At 36.0% G+C, this 26,590-nt stretch overlaps 1 protein-coding gene across 1 annotated transcript in view; it reads left to right on the forward strand.

The window, feature by feature from the left end:
* SLC49A4 (solute carrier family 49 member 4) overlaps window positions 1-25,570 on the forward strand; it is an 89,052-nt gene extending 63,482 nt beyond the window's left edge. The window contains exons 7-9 of the mRNA XM_027535474.1: window positions 785-912; window positions 17,516-17,698; window positions 24,513-25,570. Coding sequence (XP_027391275.1) covers window positions 785-912; window positions 17,516-17,698; window positions 24,513-24,628 — 427 coding nt within the window. The 3' untranslated portion in view covers window positions 24,629-25,570. The remainder of the gene's footprint in view (window positions 1-784; window positions 913-17,515; window positions 17,699-24,512) is intronic.
* Window positions 25,571-26,590: the final 1,020 nt, after the last annotated feature.

Raw genomic sequence — 26,590 nt, forward strand, 5'->3', positions numbered from 1 at the left:
CTTGCTCTTACAAACCTTACAGTCTGATAGGGAAGAAAAACAATAAATGCAAAAGCAAGAGATATTTCAAGAGTGTGAGAATGGGGTGGGGAGGGCCATGAGCATGGAGAGCATTCCTGAACTGAGACCTGAATGACCTAAGGAGTAAGCAGGAGTAAGTCACGTGACAGTCTGGAGATGCCAGCATTCCAGGACAGGGGCAGAAGCTACGGCGCTATGGGAAACAACCTTAGTATGTAGGAGAGACAGAAGCAGGGCTGTGCGAGTGAAGAATAGTAAGACAAAGGGAAAGTGGAGGCAGAAACCAGATCATATAGGAAGGACCCCAAAGGCTCTGATGTAAGGATTTATATTTGGCTCTAAGTGACTGAATTTTGGGAGAGCTGTCTTTGTAAGTTTTTATCAATGTTGGCCCATTTTCTAAGACTAGGACATTATGTGCTCATTATAGGATGTTTGGAAATTATAGAAAAATATACAAAGAAAGTAAAAGTGGCAATTAAAAACTAAGAATCTATCCTGTAATTATATTAATAAATACATAACAGAGATCATATTTTATGTGTTTTGTAAAAGGAAAAAAAAATCACAGAGCAACACTTATCACATACAGATACTCATACACACAAACACATAAAATGTATCAGTTTTTAAAAACATAAAAACTTGCTTTTAAAAGAATGCATTGAAATTTTTCAAGATATTATTGTTTAATCAAAGTGTGTCATTCATGTAAAGAGTATTTTAAAACTCCAGCTAGGATTAATACATTGTTTCTTTTCAGGTTTGCAGATTTTATCAGGGGTATGCTGAAACTAATTCTGCTCCTCCTGTTTTCTGGGGCTACGCTGTCATCCACGTGGTTCACCCTGACCTGTTTGAACAGCATCACACACCTGCCTTTAACCACAGGTAAACACAGACTGTTTTGAATTTTGAATGAATATTTTCAGTTTATAAAAGCATATATACACTGACAGTAGGGCTTTTTCCATAATTGTTATATATACAAAAAAGGTCTCCCTTGTCCAGCTGTCAGACCATAATCCCATCTAAGAAGCAACTGAAAATATTCCCATTGGTATTTTGCATATGGAAATGTATAATATTTTGCCTAAGCTTACATAGCTTGGAAAATCATATCAGAGCATAATACAAAAATTTTTATCTTCTGTATAGCCATTACATCATTGTTAAATAGGAAGGAAAATGAACAAAGGCAAAAAGCTATGTTTCAAGTACACACCAGTAAAATTCTTTGAATGAGCAACTATAGGTTTATTTTATATTTAGGCTTTTAAAAACTTTTAATTCAATCTATATAAACTAAAAACAGAAAAAAAAAAAAGTTCACTATTTCTCCCACCCCTGACCTCTTGCAGCCACCAATCTGTTCTCTGTTTCTATGAGCTTGGTTTTTTATGGTTTTTGGTTTTTTGTTTGTTTTTAATTCTACATGTAAGTGAGATCATACAGTATTTGTCTTTCTGTATCTTGACTTACTTCACTTAGCATAATATCCTCAAGATCAAAACATGTCACAGATGGCAAGATTTTGTTCTTTATGCCTGAGTAATATTCTATTGCATATATATTCCACAGTTTACCCATTGTTAGGATTAGGTTGCTTCCATATCTTGGCTACTGTAAATAATGCTGCAGTGAACATGGGGGTGTGGATATCCTTTTGAGCTAATGATATCCGTTCCTCAGATAAGAAATGAGATTGCTGGATCAAATGGTAGTTCTAATTTTAGTTTTTTGAGGAACCTAAGTACTGTTTTCCATAGTGGCTGCACTAATTTGCATCCCCACCAACAGTACACAAGGGTTTACCTTTCTCCGCATCCTTACCAACACTTGTTATTTCTTATCTTATTGGTGATAGCCATTCTGACAGGTGTGGAGTGATATCTCATTGTGATTTTTGATCCATGTTTCTCTGATGATTAATGATACTGCGTTTCTTTTACGTGTCTGTTGGCCATCTGTATGTCTTCTTTGGGAAAATGAGTATTCAGATCTTCTGCCATTTTTTATTGCATTGTTTGTTTTTTAGTACTGAAATGTATGAATTATTGGTATATTTTAGATATTAGCCCCTTATCAGATAAATGGTTTGCAATTATTTTCTTCCATTCAGTAGGTTGCCTTTTCATTTGTTGATAGCTTCCTTTGCTCTGCAGGAGCTTTTCAATTTGATGTAGTCTCAGTTGTTAATTTTCACTGTTGTTCTTTTGGTGTCAGAATCAAAAAATTATTGCCAAGACCTGTGGCAAGGAGCTTACTGTCTCTTTTATATTCTAGGAGTTTTATGGTTTCAGGTCTTATGGATTCAAATTATGATTTCAAAGTTTTATGGATTCAAGGCTCCGATTCATTTTGTGTTAATTTCTGCATATGGTGTAAGATAGTGATCCAGTTTCATTCTTTTGCATGTGGTTGTACCGTTTTCCCAATATCATTTATTGAAGAGGCTGTTCTTCCCCATTGTATATTCCTGGCCTTTTTGTTGTAAACTAATTGACTGTAAGTGTACAGGTTTTATTCTGGGCTCTCTGTTTTGTTCCACTGATCTGTGTCTGTATTTTTATGCCAGTACCATACTATTTTAATTACTCTAGCTTTGTTATACAGTTTGAAATCAGGGCATGTGACGCCTCCAGCTTTGTTCCTTTTTTCAAGATTGCTTTAGCTATCCAGGGTCTTCTGTGGTTCCTGACAAATTTTAGGATTATTTCTTCTATTTAGACTGTAAAAAATGCCATTGGAAGTTTGATAGCTATTGCATTGAATGTGTACATTGCTTTGGGTAGTATGGATGTTTTATCAATAGTTATTCTTCCAATCTATGAGCACAGACTATCTGTCCACTTATTGTGTCTTCTTCAATTTCTTTAATTAATGTCATGTAGTTTTCGGTATACAGACCTTTCACCTCCTTGGTTAAACTTACTCCTAGATATTTTATTCTTTTGTTATAATTGTAAATGGGATTTTTTTCCTCATTTCTCTTTCAGATAGTTTATTACTAGTATAAAGAAATGCAAGGTTTTGTGTTGATCTTGTAGCCTACAATTTTACTAAATTTATTAGTTCTAACAGTTTTTTGATGGCGTCTTCAGGATTTTCTATGTATAATATCATGTCATCTGCAAATGGTGTCAGTTTTGCTTCTTCCTTCCCTGTTTGGATGCCTTTTTTTTTCCTTGCCCATAAAAGTGGGGAGAGTGGGCATCCTTGTCTTGTTCCTGATCTTAGAGGAAAAACTTTCAGCTTTTTACCATTGAGTATGATGTTAACTGTGATCTTGTCATGTATAGCCTTTGTTATGTTGAGATACATTCCCTCTATACCCTCTTTGTTAAGAGCTTTTATCATAAATGGATGTTGAATTTTGTCAAGTGCATTTTCTCTCTCTCTCGAGATGACCACATGGTTTTTCACTCCTCATTTTGTTAACCTGGTGGTTAACATTAACTGGTTTGCAGATGTTGAACTAGTCTTGGATTCTTCAAATAAATCCCACTTGACCATGGTTTATGATTGTTTTAATTTATTGTTAAATTTGGTTTACTAATATTTTGTTGAGGGTTTTTTCATCTATATTCAGCAGGGATATTGGTCTGTAATTTTCCTTTTTTGTGGCATCCTTGTTTGGTTTTGGTATCAGGGTGATTTTGGCCTTTTAAAATGTATTTAGAAATTTCCCCCTCTTCTATTTTTTGGAAGAGTTTGAAAAGGAATTGTGTTAGTTCTCCTTTGAAAGTTTGGTAGAATTCATTAGTGAAGGCTTTTGGTCATGGACTTTTGTTTGTTGAGGTTTTTGATTATTGATCCAGTCCTTTTTGCTAGCAACTGATCTGTTCAGATTTTCTATTTCATCATGATTCAGGCTTTGTAGATTGTGTATTTCTGGGAATTTACCCATTTCTTCTAGGTTGTCTATTTTGTTGGCATATAATTGTATCATAGTAGTCTCTTATCCTTCGTGTTTCTGATATCAATTATAACATCTCTTTCATTTCTGATTTTATTTATTTGAGTCCTCTCTCTTTTTTTTCTTGGTGAGGTTAGCCAAGGAATACAATATTGGCAATTTACATATTATTAGCTCATCCAGTTGACCTGAAACATTTATAACTGCAGTTGTTTTTGATTGTTATTAGTATCATTTGGGAATCTATATTAATCTTTCCATGGCTGCTATTAATAAGTTACCACAAATGTTGTTGTTGTTCAGTCACTAAGTCATGTCTGACTCTGCGACCGCATGAACAGCAGCATGCCAGGCTTCTCTGTCCATCACTAACTCTCTGCGTTTCCTCAAACTCATGTACATTGATTCGGTGATGCCATCCAACCATCTCATCCTCTGTCGCTCCTTCTCCTCTTGCCCTCAATTTCCCCTAGCATCAGGGTCTTTTCCAGTGAGTCAACTTTTCACATCAGCTGGCCAAAGTATTGGAACTTCAGCTTCAGCATCAGTCCTTCCAATAAATATTCAGGGTTGATTTCCTTTAGGATTGACTGGTTTGATCTCCTTGCAGTCCAAGGGACTCTCAAGAGTCTTCTCCAGCACCATAGTTCAAAAGCATCAATTCTTTGGCCTTCAGCCTTCTTTATGGTCCAGCTCTCACATCCATGATGACTATTGGAAAAACCATACCCCCTAATATAGTGACTTTAAAAAACAACACAAATTTATCATCTTACATTTCTGTAAGTTAGAAGTAAGCTTGAATCTCACTAGGCCAAAGTCAAAATGTGGGCAGACTCTAGGGAAGAATTTGTTTCCTTGCCTCCTCTAACTTCTAGAGGCTCCCCACATTCCTTGGCTTGTGGCTCCCTTCCTCTGTCTGTAAAGCTAGCAATAGCAGGTCAGGTCCTCATACTACATCATCTGTTTCTTCCTTACACATCCTTCCTTCCTTCATCATTGGTTCCTTCCTTCCCTCTGAACATCATATTCTGCCTCCTTCTTCCACTTTTAAGGCTCCTTGTGATTACATTGGGTTTACTCGGATAATCCAAGATAATCTTCCAGTTTTAAAGTCAGCTGATTAGTATCCTTAATTCCATCTGCAGCCTGAATCCTTTTTTGCCATGTATAACATATTCACAGATTCTAGGATCTCACACATGAATATCTTTTAGGGGAAGGAGGGGACATTATTCTGCTTGCCACAGGATCTTTTTAGAATTACTTTGACAGATTATTTTATAAGCCAAGAGGGCTCTGTTATTGCTTCTTTGCTTTAACAAAAGATTGTTTAAAATGCAGATTTTTTATTCCATTTGCAAGTAATATTCAGCTACTTTTTAGATTATATGTTTAATTATGGGAATATTTGTTATAAAGGTAGACTGTAGGCTTATTTAATGTAACAAGCACTTATATGGATAGGAATTTGGAGAGTCTGAGAGTGGCTCTATGGGGACCTGTTACCCAGTGGCATGGATGTTCCATGAGACTCCCTGTATAAGAGGATGATTCCTTTTGGCTGCATGTAATTAATGTATATTATATATCCCAAGTTGGATTTACATGCTCTGTAATAAAAAGATCAGAAGTTTGCACATCAGAGGCATCAAATCTTTCAAAGACAACCATTTATTTAGGAGTGAGTGTAGTGACAATAGGGCAGTGGGATAAGATATACCCAGCATTACCAAACTGTACCAACCCAGCTGTGGCTATTTAAAAATGAAATAAAAATCCATTTCTTTTAATAGGTGGATATTATTTTTTTAATGGCCACTAAATTATTAAGACATATATATATTTATTTATTTATTTATTAAATTGTTTGAGCCTAGATGGACAGGGAGGCCTGGCGTGCTGAGGTTCATGGGGTCGCAAAGAGTCAGACTCGACTGAGCGACTGAACTGAACTGAACTGAACCATGTAAATAACAGAATTGTTAGCTATTTTCTTTGACTTTGAGGCAACACTAAAAAATTACTGAGATACAAATGGTGCTGAGAAGGAAGATTGGAAACCTCTGCTCTGTACATCCTGCTAGTATTCCCTCTTTTCAGTGTTTATTTTTTTGTCTATAAATCCCAGTTGTCCAAAGGAATCTTTTTTGGATACTTCACCCTTTTAATATACTAACATTCCTTCATTAGAGTTTTGAGCAATTTTGGCAAGTATTCTGAGCCAGAAAATTTTTTTTTTATTCTGGTGTAGTTTCAAATTTAACAGCTATTCAACATTCTGGTGGAACAGTTTTAGTTTACAATTCTTCTTGTTCATGGCATTACACTCAAAAGTTTTTTGTGATACTGCATGTCAAGTATTCATCTGTTAGATTTCACAAGAACACAGTCATGAGTACATGATTAACAGACATTTTTCCTTGAATTAAGTGTAGAATATTCATTATAAGATAGTATATGTTCATTGAATATCCTATATTTTCTATTTAACCTGATAAAATTAACAGTTTAATCTCTGGATGGCAGCATTATAAATTTAGTTTTCACCTCCTTTTTTGTCTGGACTTGTAACAATAAGCTTGTTTTACTTTTATAATCAGAAAGCATATATATTAATATATTTGAAAACTATGCATCTTTTTAAATCTTTAAAGGAAATTGATGTAATTGATCCCAGTCAAGACTTATTTTCCCATTCTGTCCTTAAAAATAATTATGTTGGACAGAAAGGAAAGCAGAATTCTGAAATAAACCAAGGCTAGAATTGAGAAATTGAGTTTGAGGTAGATGTCCTAACCACTGAATTAATAAATTCTCCTGTTTTCAAATGTCAGTTTATTAATGTCACTTAGAAGCTCCCGAATGATACATTTTTAACTTACAAATACACTGGATTAAGGTCTAGGTTTGTTCACATACATTCTCTGAATTATCAGAGTATTGTTTTCTCTTTCCCAGTACTTAGCAATTAGTAATTACGTAGTATATGTCTTATCTTCGTATCAGCCTGGAAATATGGAGCATGGACTTTTGCCTTATAAATTCTGACACCAGCTCCACCCTAGTACCTAGCGCAAGCCCTGAGTAATGAATGAATGAGTGAATGAAGTATATTTTATCTCCATTTTGAATCTCAATAGGTATGACTTATTGCCAATAATAGTCGGGAAGCTTGGCCACTCTTTATTATTCAGCACTAGCTATAGGAAGGTCAAAGGGCACATTTTAATAGAACAATGGAGAATTTGAATAAATCTGTCACAGATACTCTTTCTTACTGCCTTTGTAAAAGTCTGACCTAATTCCTTTTAAGTAAAAAGGTTTGATGAAAGGGAACTTAGTACAAAATCTAATTATAGACACATCTAGACCTTTAGGCTGATATTTCAAGTCAGTGATGGCAAATTCATGGTTTTTTTTTTAAACCAGAGTCATTCTTTTTTTAATCAGGAAAATGTCTAGTCTTTTCCCAATTTCTAGCAAAATTAATGTTTCTACTATTACTTTTTATAAATCAGAAGAATCTGCGTGAAAAGTATTTGAAAATATACACCTTAATTATAACAACATAATAAATTAAAAGCTATTAATTTTGTTCAACCCACGTGTTATAAGTGCTACTACTGCTAGAACCTTCTAATGCAATTTTTTTGTAGTTCACTGATCTTGATATTACTGTTGCCATCTCTTCAGAAGAAAAACTGGATTATTGCATTCTATCTCAAGGTGTTCTATTTTCATATATGTACAAACATCCTCTTGAAGGTTCTCAGTGGTATGCTCCTAATATTTCTGTAGGGAAACTCAATATTTAATATTGTATTATGTCTTCATTAATTGAATTAGCTGTAATAGGGAAATAAATAAACTCATGATTAGACATGTTTCAAAATCTTGACTCTTATGCTAAAACAAAACTATGAAAATACATTATTCACCTTATCTGGGAAATAGATGTCTAGCCTTGCTAGCCACGATTCACATGCCATTTTTCACTGAACAGATGAGTACTTTGAAAATGACATTTTGAAAAATGTTAGCACTTTGGTGTTGAGTTTGTTGAAATAATGTAATTTAACTGTTTAACAGAAGATGCTTTGGGAGAGGTTCTTTAATGCAAGTTCCTAGAATGCCACGGTGGTGATGATGGGTAGGGGGGCATAAGAGGGAGATGATTAGCTAGACAGAAATCCCTTGAGGGTGATAGCCCATTAAAAGCTGACTTCAAATGGTAATTAAAGAAAGGAGATATATGTGTTTGTATTGAAAATCCTGTGAAATGTATAGACTAGAGAGTATCCTCTTAATATATTTTCATGCATTTTACCTTTGTTAAGATAATTATGTCCAATTTTAATAGCATGCAAAGAGATAAAAACAAACACTTGCCCAAAAATGAGGGGAAATGAGAAAACTCAGAAAGGGTGATGAGCATAATTAAAGAAATGCACATTATTATGGAAATTAGAGATTTTAAACTTTAAAGAAAGAAGGCTAAGTAGTCAATTATTATTTTCAGTTTTATGAACTAAGAGTGAATTACTCATGTTCGTGACTGATTAAGGGGCAAAAATAGAACAGGGATTAAAAGACGAGAATGGATTTATGAAAGGCTCAGCGAAATGCTTCTTACTGAAGAAGGTCTTGTAATTAATATTCATCCATAGAGATTTTCAAGGGAAACAAGTCTTCAGGTAGAACCTGTGTTTCTTGAAGGTGGAGGGTTTGACCAGATGGTACATGTTCCATGATTTAATAGCACATTGCCTTCTGCAGAACCGTATGTCATTCTTTGGGAGCTTAAGAGTTGCTGATAAACCTCGACCTATGATGTCTCATTTCCCAACCAGTCTACTCTGGGCCCACTGTTTCAGAGGATTATTAGTTGTGCTTCATTTCTGCAAGATAATAACTATGCTTTCCAGCCATAAGGGACTGTAAACATAACAGTCTTTATAGGACTGAATTCTGCCAACAAAGGGTCTAAACAAGAGACACGCACAAATTAATAACATGCAGAAAGAAAACCATCACCATGAATGAATACTGCAGCAAAATATGCCCCCTCCTCTTTTGAAACCCTTTCAGGTATTGCATGTTTAAATTAGTGATGGGTCATTAAGGCCACAGCAGTCATTTTTAGGAAGAAAAAGTGAGGCTGAGTTGAAAGGCACAGTTCAGTGATATAGAAATGTGTATTAGTATGTGTGTATATATAAATGTACATATGTATTCTATATATACAATATGCTCAAAATGTATGAGGAACAATAGTTAGCAAACTTTTGAATGTTTACCCTGTGTCTTTACATATATATCTTTATTTCCAAAAGGAGTATTTTCATTTGCAATGTCAAGTTTTAGTTTTTATAAATATTTTTAATAAAGGTCTAATCTATAATAATTCCTAGTTAAGTTTCCTAACATTTATCATGAAGTAAAAATTCAGTCCATATGCACAATATTAAAAATTTGTCCAATAAAGTATATTAATGTTAATAAACCTATTCTTTAGGGAAATTTCTTGACTCTACTCCTTAAAATAATTTATGATTGAAATATTGTTATTTTATAATCCTTGTTTCATATTTATAATGCTTCTTAATAAAACTGTAAAAAAGTTTCTGTTATTATCCTCTATGAAGCACCTTTAAGATTTTATTTTTAATATCCTAGTTAAGCTTTCTACCTACATGTATCTAAATTTGTTATTGATCTGCTTAAATGAACCTTAGTCATCATCTGATATAACTTATTCAATAAATGAGCTCTTCCATTACAACCTAGATATATGTTCATATGACCACAACTTTAATGAAAACCTCCCTTTTTAAAAATTTTATTTTCAATTGAAGGATAATTACAGTATTGTGTTGGTTTCTGCCATACATCAACATGAATCAGCCATCGGTATACATATGTCCCCTCCTTCAAGTCAGTGATGGCAAATTCATGTTTCTTTTTTTTTAGCCAGAGTCATTCTTTTTTTAATCAGGAAAATGTCTAGTCCGACCTCCGACCTCCACCCCATCCCACCCCTCTAGGTGGTCACAGAGCCCCAGTCTGAGCTCCCTGAGTCACACAGCAAATTCCCACTGGCTGTCTGTTTTACATATGACAGTGTATATGTTTCCGTGCTGCTCTCTCCATTCATCCCACCCTCTCCTCCCCCAACTGGGTCCACAAGTCTGTTCTCTGTGTCTGTGTCTCCACTGCTGCCCTGCAAACAGGTTCATCAGTACCATCTTTCTAGAGTCCATATATATGTGTTAATGTATGATATTTACTTTTCTCTTTCTGATTTATTTTACTCTGTATAATAGACTCTATGTTCATCTGCCTCATTAGAACTGACTCAAATGCATTCCTTTTTATGGCTGAGTAATATTCCACTGTATATATATATATATATATATATATATATATATATATATATGTACCACAGCTTCTTCATCCATTCATCTGTCAATGGACATCCAGGTTGCTTCCATGTCCTAGCTATTGTAAATAGTGCTGCAATGAACATTGGGGTCCATGTGTCTTTTTCAGTTATGATTTTCTCAGGGTATATGCCCAATAGTGGGATTGTTGGGTCAGATGATAGTTTTATTCCTAGTTTTTTAAGGAATCTCCATGCTGTCCTCCATAGTGGCTGCATCAATTTATATTCCCACCAACAGTGCAAAAAGGTTCCCTTTCCTCCACACTCTCTCCAGCTTTTATTGTTTGCAGATTTTTTTGATGATGGCCATTCTGACCAGTGCTAGGTAATATCTCACTGTAGTTTTGATTTGCAGTTCTCTAATAATGAGCTATGTTGAGCATCTTTTCATGTGTTTATTATCTATTGGTATGTGTTCTTTGGAGAAATGTCTGTTTAGGTCTTCTGCCCACTTTTTGACTGAGTTGTTTTTCTGGTATTGAGTTGCATTAGCTGCTTGAAAACCTCCCTTGTACCCAGAAAACCCACACTTCTGTCAACAACACAGGAAAATTAAGAAGTTGGGTTCTGAACGTTCATCTTTAAGTATATGGCTAAAGCCTTGTTTAGCTCTCATGGGAAAGCTGTATTACAGTATCATAGATATCTGCTAAATAAAGTGAGCACCAGAAATACTAAAGAAATCCTAGTGCATATTCTACAAAGGGCTTAGCAGTTGGTTTCCTTTTTGTCTTTTTATGAATGGGATTATACTGTTTTTCAAAAAAAAAAAACACCTCCCTTGTTAATCAGCTCTGGATCCTAGGAAATTTTCTTCCTATCCAGCTGTAACTCATTTGGAGCAACACATCTCCCACAGAGCAACGTGGCCACATTCTACTTCCACTGGCAGCTCTCAGAACACTTGAAGATACCGGTCATGTCTCCGTTAGCCGTTAATCTAAACACTCCCCAATTCTCACAACCTTTCCTCATACATGGATTCCATACCACTAACCAGCATAGTCACTGCCTTCTAAACCTACCATAGCTTGTCGGGACCCTCCTTAAACAGTATTACTAGAATTTAGCACTTTCCCTGCTGCTTTTGTTGTTGTTTAGTCTTTTTAATTGTGTTCAACTCTTTTCTGACCCTGTAGACTAGAGCCTACCAGGCTCCTCTGTCCATGGCTGCACTTGGCACCCAATGGTAGGAGGCTGTGGCTTCTCCTTGCCTTTTTTGCTTCTTTTAAAGAGAATGAAGTAGAATTATCTTAATGCTGTGTGTATAAATGGCTGCTGAGCCCATAGGTGTCCGTCATATTCCTTTAGATTAGGAATGATTTGAGGTTAGTGTCCTATTTACTGTTCCAGCATAGCTGCTTGCATATACAAGGCACTTGATAAATGATTTTGCAGAAAAGCTTAAGCTAAGTTTTCCCTTTTATATACCTAAGCAATAATTCTTGAGCCCATTTTACATTTATCATGATTAAAGTTCATTGTTTTTTTCTGTAACCTTTTGGTGCTCTGTTTTTGATTCTGTTATCTGTCTTCTGTGCAGTCACTTCCAGCTTTTTGTGTGGAACACAGATTTGAGAAGCATTCCTTTTGTGTCAATACCATTGGATAAAAGAAATAAGAGAAAACTACTTTTTTCAGTCTGATACAGTGGCTTGGTGGGAAGTACACTTGATTCTGTAGATTTAATTATACTATTGTTATTAACACTGCTAACCTAACATTGGGTCTCCCTGATGGCTCATTCTGTAAAGAATCATTTTGACTCTCAGAAATTCAGTTACTTTGTCTTACTTTACCTGCCTTGAAGAGTTAATAGGATGGTCAAATATGACAGTATATTTAAAAGCAGTTTTAAAAGGTGTTTCAGAAATTATATAAATCCAAGATTTGAAGTTGTTATTGTTTTTGATGACATCTTGAGAATCTTATTAAATGTTCCGTAGAAATAGTTCTTCTCTGAAATTTTATGATTTGCTTTATAACTGCTAATCACCTAAGATTTGAGTGTCTTGGCTAATAAAAATGTATTCACACATAGTTTTACTTCCCAAAAGTCTAGTAATTTAGTTTGTCATTGGAAATGGGTGGAGAGAAGAGTTCTTTCAGGGTTATGATCTTAGTATTCTTGAAAAACATGCATTTAAGTGGGATCACAATAAACTGTGGAAAATTCTTCAAGAGATGGGAATACCAGACCACCTGACCTGCCTCTTGAGAAACCTGTATGCAAGTCAGGAAGCAACAGTTAGAACTGCACATGGAACAACAGACTGGTTCCAAATAGGAAAAGGAGTACGTCAAGGCTGTATATTGTCACCCTGCTTATTTAACTTATATGCAGAGTACATCATGAGAAACACTGGGCTGGAAGAAGCACAAGCTAGAATCAAGATTGCCAGGAGAAATATCAATAACCTCAGATATGCAGATGACACCACCCTTATGGCAGAAAGTGAAGAGGAACTCAAAAGCCTCTTCATGAAAGTGAAAGAGGAGAGTGAAAAAGTTGGCTTAAAGCTCAACATTCAGAAAATGAAAATCATGGGATCTGGTCCCATCACTTCATGGAAAACAGATGGGGAAACAGTGGAAACAGTGTCAGACTTTATTTTGGGGGGCTCCAAAATCACTGCAGATGGTGATTGCAGCCATGAAATTAAAAGACACTTACTCCTTAGAAGAAAAGTTATGACCAACCTAGATAGCATATTCAAAAGCAGAGACATTACTTTGCCAACAAAGGTCCGTCTAGTCAAGGCTGTGGTTTTTCTAGTGGTCATGTATGGATGTGAGAGTTGGACTGTGAAGAAAGCTGAGCGCTGAAGAATTGATGCTTTTGAACTGTGGTGTTGGAGAAGGCCCTTGAGAGTCCCTTGGACTGCAAGGAGATCCAACCAGTCCATTCTAAAGGAGATCAGTCCTGGGTGTTCTTTGGAAGGAATGATGCTAAAGCTGAAACTCCAATACTTTGGCCACCTCATGCGAAGAGTTGACTCATTGGAAAAGACTCTGATGCTGGGAGGGATTGGGGGCAGGAGGAGAAGGGGACGACAGAGGATGAGATGGCTGGATGGCATCACCGACTCGATGGACGTGAATTTGAGTGAACTCCGGGAGTTGGTGATGGACAGGGAGGCCTGGCGTGCTGCGATTCATGGGGTCGCAAAGAGTCGGACACGACTCAGCGACTGAACTGAACTGAAGTTATTTGGTGGTACACAGGTCTTTGTTTTTGGCAATGTAAATTACAAGCCTATGAAATTTTATTAACTTCTTGGAGAAAAATTCTGCATCAGCATTGTGTTTTGTTCTACTAAATTACCTTGACTTTTTAATTGATAGGCAGTTTATTTTAATTTTAGTATCAGTACTATAGAAAGTCATGGAAATATTTAATGATCATGTAGTTTGAACCCTCTGATGAGCAGCAAATTATCTTGTCTGCCCGACTTTTAATAGATGACTTTCACCCACTGGATCTGCCAAACTAATGTGTAAAGATACTGTATCAGACTCTAAACTGAAAATTCAAATGGAAGTCAAATTCAGACTCATAATAATCAGCTTTTACTTTGTGCATGTCCCAGAATACTGGGGAGAATATTAAATCAATCCTGACACAGATAGTTTTCCCTCATTCTGATTATGAGGATCTTAATTTAACCCTTTCCTGTGTAAATTATTTTGATTCTTTAATTTCTATGATAACAAGTTATTTCACAAATCCATTTAGCATAAAGCAATCTCGTGATCAACATATTTATAGTAATTCAAGAAGCAAACACTGTGAATGAGAGAATTGAATGAACGTACTTGGTTTCTTTTTTATTTCTGTCCTCTGAAGTTATATCAGCAGTCTTAGCCCACTTATCCTACATATAACAAGAATTTTAATAAATGAAGTGGGAATATTTATGTCAAGGATCCTGGACCAAGGCTGGATTATATGGATCCTGGATGTAGACATCAGGTATGTGAGTCGGCTCTCACACTGATAACCATTTCTGAGTCAAGGAGCTAACAAAACTGCATAAAGTGGAGTTGGATCAGCTGCCAGTTAATTAGTTTACAATGACATTCCTCTTTTTATTTTATTAAATAGGTAAAATAGACACATAGTAAAAACTAAGTTCAAAAAAGCAGAAAAGGGTTTACAATGAAAAATGTCTACTATCCTATGGCCCCCAATTTCCCTCTGTAGCGGCAACCCTGAATGTCAGTTTCTTAGGTATTTCCAGAAAATTCTATACATTTATAAATAAATGTGTGTGTGTGTGTGTGCGTGTGCATGTGTGTGTGTGTGTATACCTTACACTGTTCTGTACTTTTTTCATTTATTTATTTTTGCTGTCATTACCATCAGCAAATACAGTTGTTTCATTTTTAATGGTTGCGTAGGATACCTTTGTTTGGATGTTTGATAAATTTTTAAATAACCAACTCACAATTGGTGGACATCAAGCTAGTTTTTAATGTTTTCATACTACAAACAATATTGCAGTGAGTGTTCTGTATGTATGTGTACTGCATAGCTGTGGGATAAATTCCTAGAAGTGGAGTTTCTGGATCAAAGAGTAAGTGCATTATTTGATAGATGTTCCCAAATTACCCACTACAAGATGAACTGTTTACAGTTTCATTCACAGTGGTTTTCAGACAGGATTCCCTGCTTCATCAGCCTCTACTTTTCTGAGACATCTCATGCCTCTTTTTTCCCCCACACCATGCTTGATAAAAATCAGTAAAATCAAATCTCTTTTCAAGACTCTACTGACTGTGACCCTTTGACTGTGTCCTCATTTCACCTTATCATTCTTTCTTTCCAACATGCAATTATTTTATTAGATTATGATTACTTTTCAGTTATCACACTTAAATTTTCCTGATTACAAATTGCATGTGAGGGTATATTTCCTTCAGAAATATAAATGTCAAAGGGATTATTTTTAAGCATATTTTTTAAAAACAGCTAATTCCATTAGTGGTTTGTGAACTCTTTCTTAGAAGTTGCACTCAGTTCTTAAGCGTTTGCATTTTCTTATCACTTATTTCAGTGTTTTATCATTGTATTTATTTATTTTTTATTGAAGTATAGTTTATTTATATTGTTGTGTTAATTTTTGCTGTACAGCAAAGTGATTCAGTTATAAATATATATACATTCTTTTTTAATCTTCTTCTCCATTATGGTTTATCATAGGATATTGAATATAGTTCTCTGTGTTATAGTCAATGTTTTATCATCTTTACTATCTAGGATTATCTGTTTTGGGGTCAGTAGTGGTCTCTGCTCTGATTACCATGACTAACCATAAGTTAGTATAAAGTGTTTTTTAGATAGAATACACTTCTATAAAGCTACCAGTGATATTCCATCTCTAGATTTCCTAATGTACACTAATGAGTCATGTGTAAGGAGAATGTGTTGTTGATTTGTGTGATCCGTGTCCAGCAAACATACAATAAGTGTGAGGTGTTGGGTTTTAAGAAACTCTTGAAAATTGCATTATGTTTTAAATATGTTTATTGTATCTATTAGATGCTTCCCATTTAATCCTGTGTCTAATCTGGTCATCACTTTAGCCAGCAGTGTGTCCTTTATTCACCATCATCCTTTTGTCCTCTATTTCCATGTGTCTTCTAATCAAAGAAAGCCTAAGTAATCACCAACTATTTGTGATAGTAGAATGTGAAAAATATCTTCTAGTCCTGAAAGGCCAGTGTAATTGGAGGAGGAAGTATGAGTTGAGATTAATTAGAGAAATGCTGTTAGGAAACAGTGGATGCAGATTTTTTTTTTAACTTCTCCAACAACGTTAGGGATTATTAATGATTGCAATTGAGTATGGTAAATTCTGGTAATTTGATATTAGTTCTATGAATAATACATAACAGATTTAGAGTAATTCCCTCACTTTCTTCTGTTCCTCAATAGAAATTTTTTCCTTAACAAATATTTTTATTAAAAATATTTTCCTGGTAACTTTAAGGTTAAAATAATTGCTACTCACTATCATCAGTGGACATGATATACTTATTAGTCCAATGGGAGATGTTTTAGGTTTCTAAATAGGATATCTGTCTTTCCTCATTGATTCTGTGATTTAGTCGCTAAGTCGTTTCTGACTTTTGTGACACTGTGGTCTGTAGCCCACCAGTCTCCTCTGTCCATAGGGTTTTCCAGGCAAGAATACTGGAGGGGGTTGCCATTTCCTTCTCCAGGGGATCTTCCCAACCCAGGGATCAAACCCAGGCCTACTGCACTGCAGGCAGATTCTTCACCGACCAGCTACCAAGAAAGCCCGTTGATTCTGTATTCACCTTCAAATTAACATTTTTGAAGATTTGTATGCAGACAGTAGCATTAATATAATTATTTGGAGTGGGGCACATTTCTCTAACCATTCCTCTAAGAATAAGAACAGTGGCCTTGTTCAAAATTTTCACTATAGATTGAGTTCATAGGCTATTTATAGGCTAATCTGGGATCCCAGCCACTATTAATTATACATTTCTAGGTGACATTTTTTTTCTATGTTCCAAAAATGTCATGTATTTAAAAAAATTTCTTGACCTGAAACTCATTCTAAAATTGAGGACTATTTCTATTTTAAGTGTTTCTCCAGGAATTACATAGTAGATAACTTTTATTTTGTGTTTGAAGGCTGTTATTAAACAGTCTTAAAATATGTAATTTTCAGTAATAATTAATGTCGCTTACATCTTTTCTTAGATTTTAAGTTTTCTTTAAAATTATAGAATGAGTCTAGATTTTGTGTTAAGTTGCTATATTTTATCTGTCCCTCAATATGCCAGGAGTGTGACTCAGGGGAAAGAACCCTTTAAATTGTAACAGTTAAAATTGTTTTTGTGCTTTAGAGTAATCCACCAAAAACATAAAGCAAATAAACTGGTAATCATTCCAGCTATAAAACCTTTTCCTATATACTCCCCAAAACCCGAGCGAAGAGCTGACAGATGTGTGAAGCTTTATCCAACTTCATCACTTGCCACTGAGAAGAGGTAAAATTCCAGAGTTAATACTCATGAAAGAGACACCAAAACATCCATCTGATATGACTCACTGCCACTCCTGTGAAACTGAAATGTTTGTGTTTTTATTTTAGTGACATTGTACGCCTCCTGTATTCTCCTGGGAGTGTTCCTGAATAGCAGTATACCTATATTTTTTGAGCTTTTTGTGGAAACTGTCTACCCAGTTCCAGAAGGAATTACTTGTGGAGTTGTCACTTTTTTAAGTAATATGTTCATGGGAGTACTTTTGTTTTTTCTCACATTTTATCACACAGGTAAGAAATTTGACTCTTCATTTACTATCTAAATGTGTCCATTAGGAGCGAGGTTTGTGGTGCTAATGTATAGACAATTATGTGACGAGTTCTAAGGTAAATCACTTTATTTGAGCTTTCACGTGCCAATAAAAGAAAATATCTTCAGTTGCTTTTCTTGAAATGCATCCTAGCCTAAATGTAATGTACCCTAACCCCTCGCACACACCTGGAATTTCTGATTTAATTAACTTGGACAGGGGCCCAGCATTTCTACCTAACCCTCCAGGTAATTCTAACATGCTATTTCTCATTGAGAACCAATGATATCTTGCTTTAAAAAAAATTACTTTGACTCTACTGTCTTAACATAGGGTTGAAATTAAGGTCAGGGATATATATGTAGTTTAAAGCCTTATGGATAATGAGAAGTCACTCAAAGAGCAGATCCAGTGTATAGGACAGCTTGTCCAATGAACATTTTATGATTACAGAGGTGCTCTTTGTCTATGCTGTCAACACAGTAGTCACTAACCCCACGAAGCTAATGCAGTTACCAACCTGGGTTTTTCATTTTATTTCATTTTGATTAATTTAAATTTACATTTAATTGCTACATGTGCCTGCCGAATTGGTCAGTGCAGGTATAATGTGCAAAGAAGGTTAAAGTTAGAGTCCAGGGGTATGCCTTTGAAGAAGAGGGAGGTCCTCACAAAAGAAAGGATTAGGGTCCTCAACCCACATGGAGGAGCTCGCCTTGGACCAGAGGAGGTGGAGAGAAGGCAGTGTACAAGCCTTAGAAGCAGACATCTCTGCCAGGCACATTGCTCGGGGAGAGTTCCTTCTTGATGTCATCAACTTTTCTGCTTAGAAGCCAGTTCATCTATGATGAGCTTGTGGGAAGACAGTGGAGAAAGGGCCTAAGGAGAGAATGAAATAGCTTTTGAGGGGGTGGGAAGAACTGCTGCAGGAACAGCTGCAAAGCTCACTGGGCTTGTTGAAGGCAGACCCCACGGTGTTGGGGTTGGCAGCTTTGTAGTGACTCTGCTTTGCAGTTGCTTGGCTTTCTCTGATACTGTCTTTTCTGCAGTCCAGATTTTGTCTCCCTGGTTTAGAAATTAGGGGCCCAATTATTTAGGCTTCTTTTTCGCATGTTAAAATAAAGATTTATACTTATTTTATACTTCTACATGTCTTGTTTTTTATTTTGTACTTGTGAGTTGTAAATATAAATCTTTTATTAATTTTTATGAGGTTTCTGTCCCATTTTATTTCATCTTAAACAAATGAATATTACCACCTTTTTTTTTTTCTGGTTGATGTTTTCTTAACTACTTATCAGATACCAGTAAATATGGGTAATTTGAACATGTAAGAATCTAATTTATAGGACTCAAATATAAGAAATGCTCTGAAATGTGACAATTCAAGAAACCTAATTATTTTCAGGAATCCTCACAGGCTTGTAATTGAAATAATAGTGACAATAACATCATTGACTCAAAAACAAATTTTTGAAACTTTAACAGCTGATGAAATAAAATCTCCCTGAGCTTTGGACAGCTTTTGGCAGAGCACTTTCACCTCACAGCAAAATCCAAATGCTATATTAATTTCTTACTATAATTAACAATAAACTAGATCATTTCTGTCAATCAGTAATTCAGGAAAAGAAGTTTTCAGCTTTGCTAAACTTGATATCCATTTGGTTTGCCCTATGAACGACAGTAATATTTTCGAAGGCGATCTTAATAAGGTCAGACCACTGTTCACTGTCCTCCTGGAAATGTGTGTTTCCATTAGAGGAAATGCCATCACCAGGTGTCAGGGTAAAGTCTTTGCCCCCAGTTAGTTTTCTAAATGGAATCATCTAACAATTATTACATTATCAGCTTTAACCCACTTCAGTAGTGTCACAGTTGACAGAGATGGCTGTTGCCCTTAGCAGTGGTTTTCCAGCTCGCAGACACAGGTGGGCTGAGTAGTCCTTACAGCCTGGCTGAGCATGCACGGATTCTCCTCTAGAATGGAAATTGCTGTGTCTTCCCAGCATTTAAAAACATCAACAGTAGATGCCAGATCATGTTACCCTTAACAGACCTCTTGCACATGACCTATAGAATATAGGAGACATGTATTTATTGGTCAGTTTAAGGCAGGAACCACTCCTGCGCTGTCTGACTGTGGAGGAGGCCAATGCATTCCTACCACTGTGCTCAGCCGGAAGAGAGTCTCTGCCGTTCTCCTGATTCCTGCATGTGGCAGCCTCCGATTTGTTCCAGTCAGTCAGTGCTCACTCCTTCTTTTGCAGGTTCTTGGTAACCAGATACAAGCAGACATTTGTGTTTCTTTGTCATAGGCAGTGTTAGAAACAGCACCATTTCTGTTAATTCCTATCTCACTGATATGATCGAGGGTTTATCTAGCTGGGGGAAGAAAGCTTCCCTCTTTTGGGTTGGTTTCTGATCACATGTTCTTACACATATCTGTATAGATAGAGGTTAAAGGTTTCTACCTAAACTCCATGACTACTGTGAAAAATAAAACTTTAAATAAAAATTAACCAAACAGGATGATTTTCAGGACCAAAAAAAAAAATCTCAGTATGTTTTGACATTTTAGAGTTAATGAGAAAATCAGTGTGAAAGAGCTTTAACCAGGGCATGACTGGCACTCACTAAATGTTTTTTTTTCCTTCTGGATAATTTTTTCCTTTGTGGATAATTTTTTTTTTCTTTCTGGTGATGATAGGAATTTAAACATATAGGCTTCTATTTTTTTAAAAATGTTTTTATATGCTTATTTTTCAATGTGTGTGAGGAATACAAACAAACCCACACCCCACAACTTTCTAAGGCTAAAAAGTTATTAGAAGTATGAAAACTCTGTTGAGATTCTTTCCCTTATGTTTATTTGATCTCCGCCCCCAGAAGTCCCACAGCAAAATTCAACATGCCTTATAGCCTGGGTGTGATGATACAGAAATGACAAATCTGAAAACAATTATGTAAAATTATTTCCTAAACTTTTATTTCCACAACGTGGTATGCTAAATGTTGAATATGATAAATTCCCTTCCATTAGAACCAGTGTTTGAATGTCATAATTTAGTCATTTTAAATTTGAAAAACTCACCCAGAAGTTAGTTATATGTCAGAATTCAGCTATTAGTTACATGATTGGAGAGTCTGATTTTTAATCATCATAAAGATTGGTGGTTTTTTAGATCACTTCTCAAGGCAGTACTAAACTTCCTGAGCGGAGTTCTTGTTTCCCCACCATGTGCTATCTGGTAGATGACTACATCAGATGTGGCTTTTCAGAGCCATACAGACTAACCCAAAATGACCACATTAGAGTGCTTTGCCTGGCAAGATAGGCTCTAGTATAGATTTGCCTGCAGATTATAGCCATTGCCATCATGGATGATGAATGTCACATGGGCTCCTATACCAATGCCACTTGACTTACGTGGAGCCCTAGGTCACAGAGTTTCCCCTGTTCTGTGTTGATTCTGCTTTGGAACCTGGGACCCTATCAAAGATTTCTTAGAGTTTGTCTGACTTGGGTTTTTCAGGGTCACTTTCAAAAAACGTTACTTGCTCCTTAATATAATCATATTTGCAAAACTGAGTTGCTTTCTATAATATTTGCTTTGCAAATCTCAGTGAGTTATTTCAGATAGCATAGTGATGTTTTATCCTAATGACTTCACATACAAAATCCATTTGAGAATGCTGTTATATTCTTTATATGCTCTAAAATGTATTCTAATGTTCTATTTTTATAGTTTGTAGCTCGTTCTGTAGTTTGTATTGTCTGGGTTTTGTTGTTGTTCTAGAAGCTCTGCAACAAGTTTTGGCTAAAAGCATTAAAGGTTTTTAATTCAGTCTTTCATTTTGAAGTAGCCAACCATGAATTTGAGGCTGCGAGGGAGGTGTTGTCTGGTGGTTACCAGGAGAACAGGTTCAACAGATGTGTACTAGTGAGAAGTAATTTTATATCTAAGAATAAAAACACAATGTGACAGTAATTATTAGGTAATGTGTAATTAATGTAACTATTAGGTAATTAATGTGGGGTGAAGGGAGTATTACACTGTGAAATCATGGTGTCAGCTAGTTCTCTTGAGATATAGTGAAGACAGTTTTGTTAAATCACCATATTTTGGCTAAATCAACAAAGTAAGTAGCCAAGGCTGGTTTTGGAAAGTGTGTTATTCCAAGTTATTTGGAATCAGACAAATAAGTTGAAGGTGGTAGAAACTGAAAGTGTGGCATCACTGCAGGGAAAGATGAGGTGAGAAGTAGAATGGTTCATCCTAATTAGTTCAGTCCCAACAGAGCCTCAGCATTTTGTGCAGAGCCCTGAAACATAATATGTGTCTCACTGTAAATTTGTAAATTGACAGAGTCCTCAGGCTGCAGCACAGGAGATGGTCAAGGACCAGCAGAAATGTAGAAGCAAATCATGAGCCTTGGAGTAGGAATTTATATGCTCTCTAGTGAAAGGCAAAGGGAAGGAGTGTTGGAAAACCGTGCTCACTTTAAAAGATACAAAGACAGTTTTGACGGAAAAGGACTCTGTTGGTTTAATCATGTCATATGACCCTGGACTTCAGAGAACCACAGTTCACTTCACTCCTGCCAAGTCAAGTCAAACTTTTAAGCAAAGCCATTTCCTGCACATCAGAGCCACTTTAGCTGTGGTGTATGTGAATGGTTTTCAGTGGAAAATGCAGAATTTTTCCTCCCTGACCTTCTTCTCTCTAAACAATAATTTCTCAGAACACTGGTAGTTGGGTAAGCCAGATGAACTCACTGTAGAATGGACTTGGCTTTTTGGTGAGAGGTGTGTGCAGTAGTGAACATCAACCAACAAACCATGACACTGAAGAGCACTTTCAAGTTATTTCTAGAAATTTCATCTAAACCTAGGTAGAAGGAATCATTTTACAATACTGATGAAACAAAGGTCTGCTTTGGCAATATTTGACTAATTTCTAGGTTTAATGAGAGCTAGGACAAGTTGATCGTTGTTACATGTGTGTTACCTTAGCTCCCATGAAATACAGTCTCTAAGGTTTAGAAAATGTCCTTGATGTAGATTTCTTGTCAAGTGATGTACTTCCTGAGCTACTGCTTTAAGCAAATTTTAAATTTGACTTTAAAGTCAGAAACGCTCACTTTTCGTATAAATGCTATGCTGTTATCTCTATTTTGCTGCTTTTTTTTCTCTTATTTTTCCACTGATTCTTTTTGCCTGTTAAAATTATCTTCAGAAATCCAGAGGCTATCTGGTTAATATAAAAGCAGAAAATGCTGGGTATGCCATTTCAGGGAATATTAGAATAAAGACAAGATCCCAAAGATCACAGCCTTTCTGAGTATTTAGATTATAGTCAGTCCAAATAAAGGACAGAAACCAGCTTTGTGTAAAAAATACCATTGAAATACACATCTTTGTTGCGTGCTGTAGAATAGCATGTCTGACTTTTAAAATGTAGAAATGGAGAGGTTAGGGAGGCTGCTTTTGTGAACATATTCCAGGGGAAAAAAAGTGTTACAGCACCTTTTCTTACCGGTTGGTTTTCTGATTTCCATTCCTGAGCATAAATTGCTCTTTTGGCCATATGAATTATGGATTAATCTAAAGCAGCAGCATAGAATCTTTTGGATGATTTTTGAAGATTAAGGCAGTATTAGCATTCTGTAGAAACAGAGAGGGAAAATATAAAATGTATAGCAGTGCCCAAAGGAAAAAATGTACTAGGAAACATATTTCCTTCATTTTTGTTTTTTAAATTGAAATTGCTGAATGGATATTAAACTAGAGAAGTTAACCACCCCACCCACCCTCCATCACCACCACCACCAGATTCTTTGTGCCAAGAAACTGCTCACTTCTACACCAAAACCTCAGAACTGACTGACAGAGGGGTCGGGATAGAAGGAAGCTGAACAGATACATGGCTCCAGGGCCCCTGGAGCCAGAGGAAGCAGCCAGAGACAGCACAGTGGGCTGGGCAGCATGTGTGTTTTGGTAACAAGAGACCCAAGATTGGCCTGTCGGAGAGTTCTGAATTCATGAATGAGCATTTTTGAAGAAGCGCATTCTCAATTCCATTAAATCAAAAACATCATTATTTGAATTGCCTGTTTAGATGATTTCTGTCAATTTTCTGGTAATTGGCATCATACATAACCATTCTGATGGTAGGAAAAAAAGACTAGAAAGAAGCCAAAGTATTCTCAAGTAGTATCTCACAGGGTCGAATTAGGATTCATTTTATAATGTTTTACTTATTATATATATATATATAATATGTTTTACTGTGATTACTGTATGATTTTTTGCTGAGAGTTAGGTATGTCTTTCCCCAAAAATATAAAAGTTTTATCTTAATTCAGGTGATTTTGTTTGTCTGTCTGATCCATCAGATATTTCAAAACAAGGATAAGAGTGATGGTGAGAGAGGGCACTTTATATATAATTAACAAACTAACATTTAAAGGTTATTGATTTTTTTTCTTTGAAGTAAGATTTGTTTTGTCTTGCCACTGAAGCCAAGGTGGATTAAACTGATGAAAAGTCATAAGCAATACTGATTAAAAATATCCACAGGAAAGCCCTGTAACATATTCCATGCATCACTTAGACTCCAAATTTGTCACTGTTTATTGAAAGCCGGTTTTCAGGCGTCCCAGGGCACATTTATTGTAAGTGCTTATTTTAAGTGCCTTTGAATGCAAAGCAAGCAGGTTGCAGCCAGCATACAAGTGGCATTCTGCTGGGGACACGTGAATGCTTACAAGTGCATGTTTTTGTCTTGCAGAGTTGTCTTGGTTCAACTGGTGCCTTCCCGGGTCGTGTTTGCTCAGTCTCCTTCTCATTCTGTGCTTCAGGGAATCCTATGACAGACTGTATCTTGATGTGGTTGTCTCAGTTTAATAGCACAGACTCGAAGGAGTTTAAAAGGAGACTGGAAATCAACACTGCCTACTGCACATTTGCTTGGAATTGCACAGGAAAAAAAATCAAAAGGAGAAGAAAGAAACTTCATTCAGAGGTTTTGTTAGGTTATAGGTGACCACATTAATTTAATTACTACTAGGTCATAATAATGTGGAACTTGAGTGATAATAGTGGATTTAAAACTGCATCAGTGACATACCTGTGCCGGAGTCGGGTTAGAAGTGTGGGCTTACCCAGAAAGCACTACCTAGGTAATTCCCTCTATGTTTTGTGCCAGTGCTAAGCTACTGATTGGTTCATTTTAGTTATGAAAAGGAATAAAGGGTGCCTATCACATAAAGATAGCTCCTTCCCTAAGCCACATATCAGAATAGGAAGAAATGCCACTAACTTCTAAAGAAGTTTAAACCCTATATCAGATTTTAATTATAAAATAGCCAAGAGGTGTTTCAATGATAGAAATTAGCCACATGTACACTACATTTTTTTTCTAATAAAGCAATTTCTTATGTGACTCCTGATTTGTAATTAGACTGGAAAGCTTCAGCCACCTTAATTATGGTGGCCAGCTGCTTTCTAGTGACCTCAGAGCGCATACTTTGTATCTCGATCTTAACTTATCCTTGTTTCTGTGAAATACAGTTTCATCTACTAGGCTCTTAAATGTTTATATTGAAGGTGACTAAATGTTTAATATAGTTGCATTAAATGCTGTATGAAAAAATGTAATTCCGTTCCGATTTAGCACTTTGTGAAAAATGAAATGACAAATCCCACATTACATCCTGTGTCTTTGGGCAGATATATGTGTGGTGGCATGGGATGGGAAATCCAGCACCAGCTGTTATTTACCAGGGTTGCATTTTATTAAATAACCCTTATTTGAAAATAACAATTTATAGCCTTGAAACTTTCAAATCTGTGGAGTGATTTCTGAATTCCTTCCTTGTATCTCCATTCAGGGTATAAAATATTCAGTTCTATATGGAGTCAGTATATTGGAGAGGGCAGTATTTTGCCATTTCCTGCCTTCTTACTGTAAATGACAGCTTTTTCAAAAATAACACCCATTGGACAGCTCTTAGACATGTATTTCACTATGACATAAAGTAATATGCTTTCGTGGGGTTATGGTATTACCACTCTTCAGATTTACATAATTCTCCTCATGCAAGAAAATCAAATAATCTCTCAAAAAGTCCAAAATAATATTTACCTTCGTTGTTTTCAGCTTCCTCCAATTCCTTCTCCTTTTTCCTCACTTAAAACCGTATCTTCATTGTCAACTATGTATGTATATATATATGTATATGTATATATATATATATTTATTATTTTTTGAGGATGTGAGTACAGTTTTTGTCAGCTAAGTATCTATTTTATTTGTCTTTTCCTGGACAGGCAGAGTGTAAGCCAGCTCCTTCCATTAGCCGGGGTGCTGAAGTAAGGTTAAGGGAACCTGGTCAGCATTTGATCGACTCACCGGCACACATGCGCACACCATCACACATAGTCCCATATACTCCCTCCGTTCCCCCTTGATAAGTTGAAGGCTATGCATTAACTCACCTCCGTCCTAGAGGAAGAGACTATTACCGCCAGCCTTCTAAGATCCTAAATTGTGCAACCTGGAAAGTAAGGAAATCCTCAAATTTAACATCTGTCTTCAGTCAGCTTTAGACCATCCCCCTTTATAACCTCCCTGCTAGTAACTCAGCAGCCAGAACTGAAGGAACTTGCTAAAGAGAAGAAAACCTATGAAAGCTAGGCTTAGTTCCCTTTAACTTGGTAATTCTTCTTAAAAATGAAAGGAAAGCAGAATTCTTCAGTATAACTGAAAGCCAGTCAAGACCCAGGCCGTGACCCGGGTGCTAAAATAACCACCACCCCCTCCTGTTTAGAATGAGGCTAGAAAGGCAAGGGAAGAATTATGATGCT

The sequence above is a fragment of the Bos indicus x Bos taurus genome, chromosome 1, assembly GCF_003369695.1.
Source record: "Bos indicus x Bos taurus breed Angus x Brahman F1 hybrid chromosome 1, Bos_hybrid_MaternalHap_v2.0, whole genome shotgun sequence".
In the NCBI taxonomy this organism is placed as follows: Eukaryota; Metazoa; Chordata; class Mammalia; order Artiodactyla; family Bovidae; genus Bos; species Bos indicus x Bos taurus.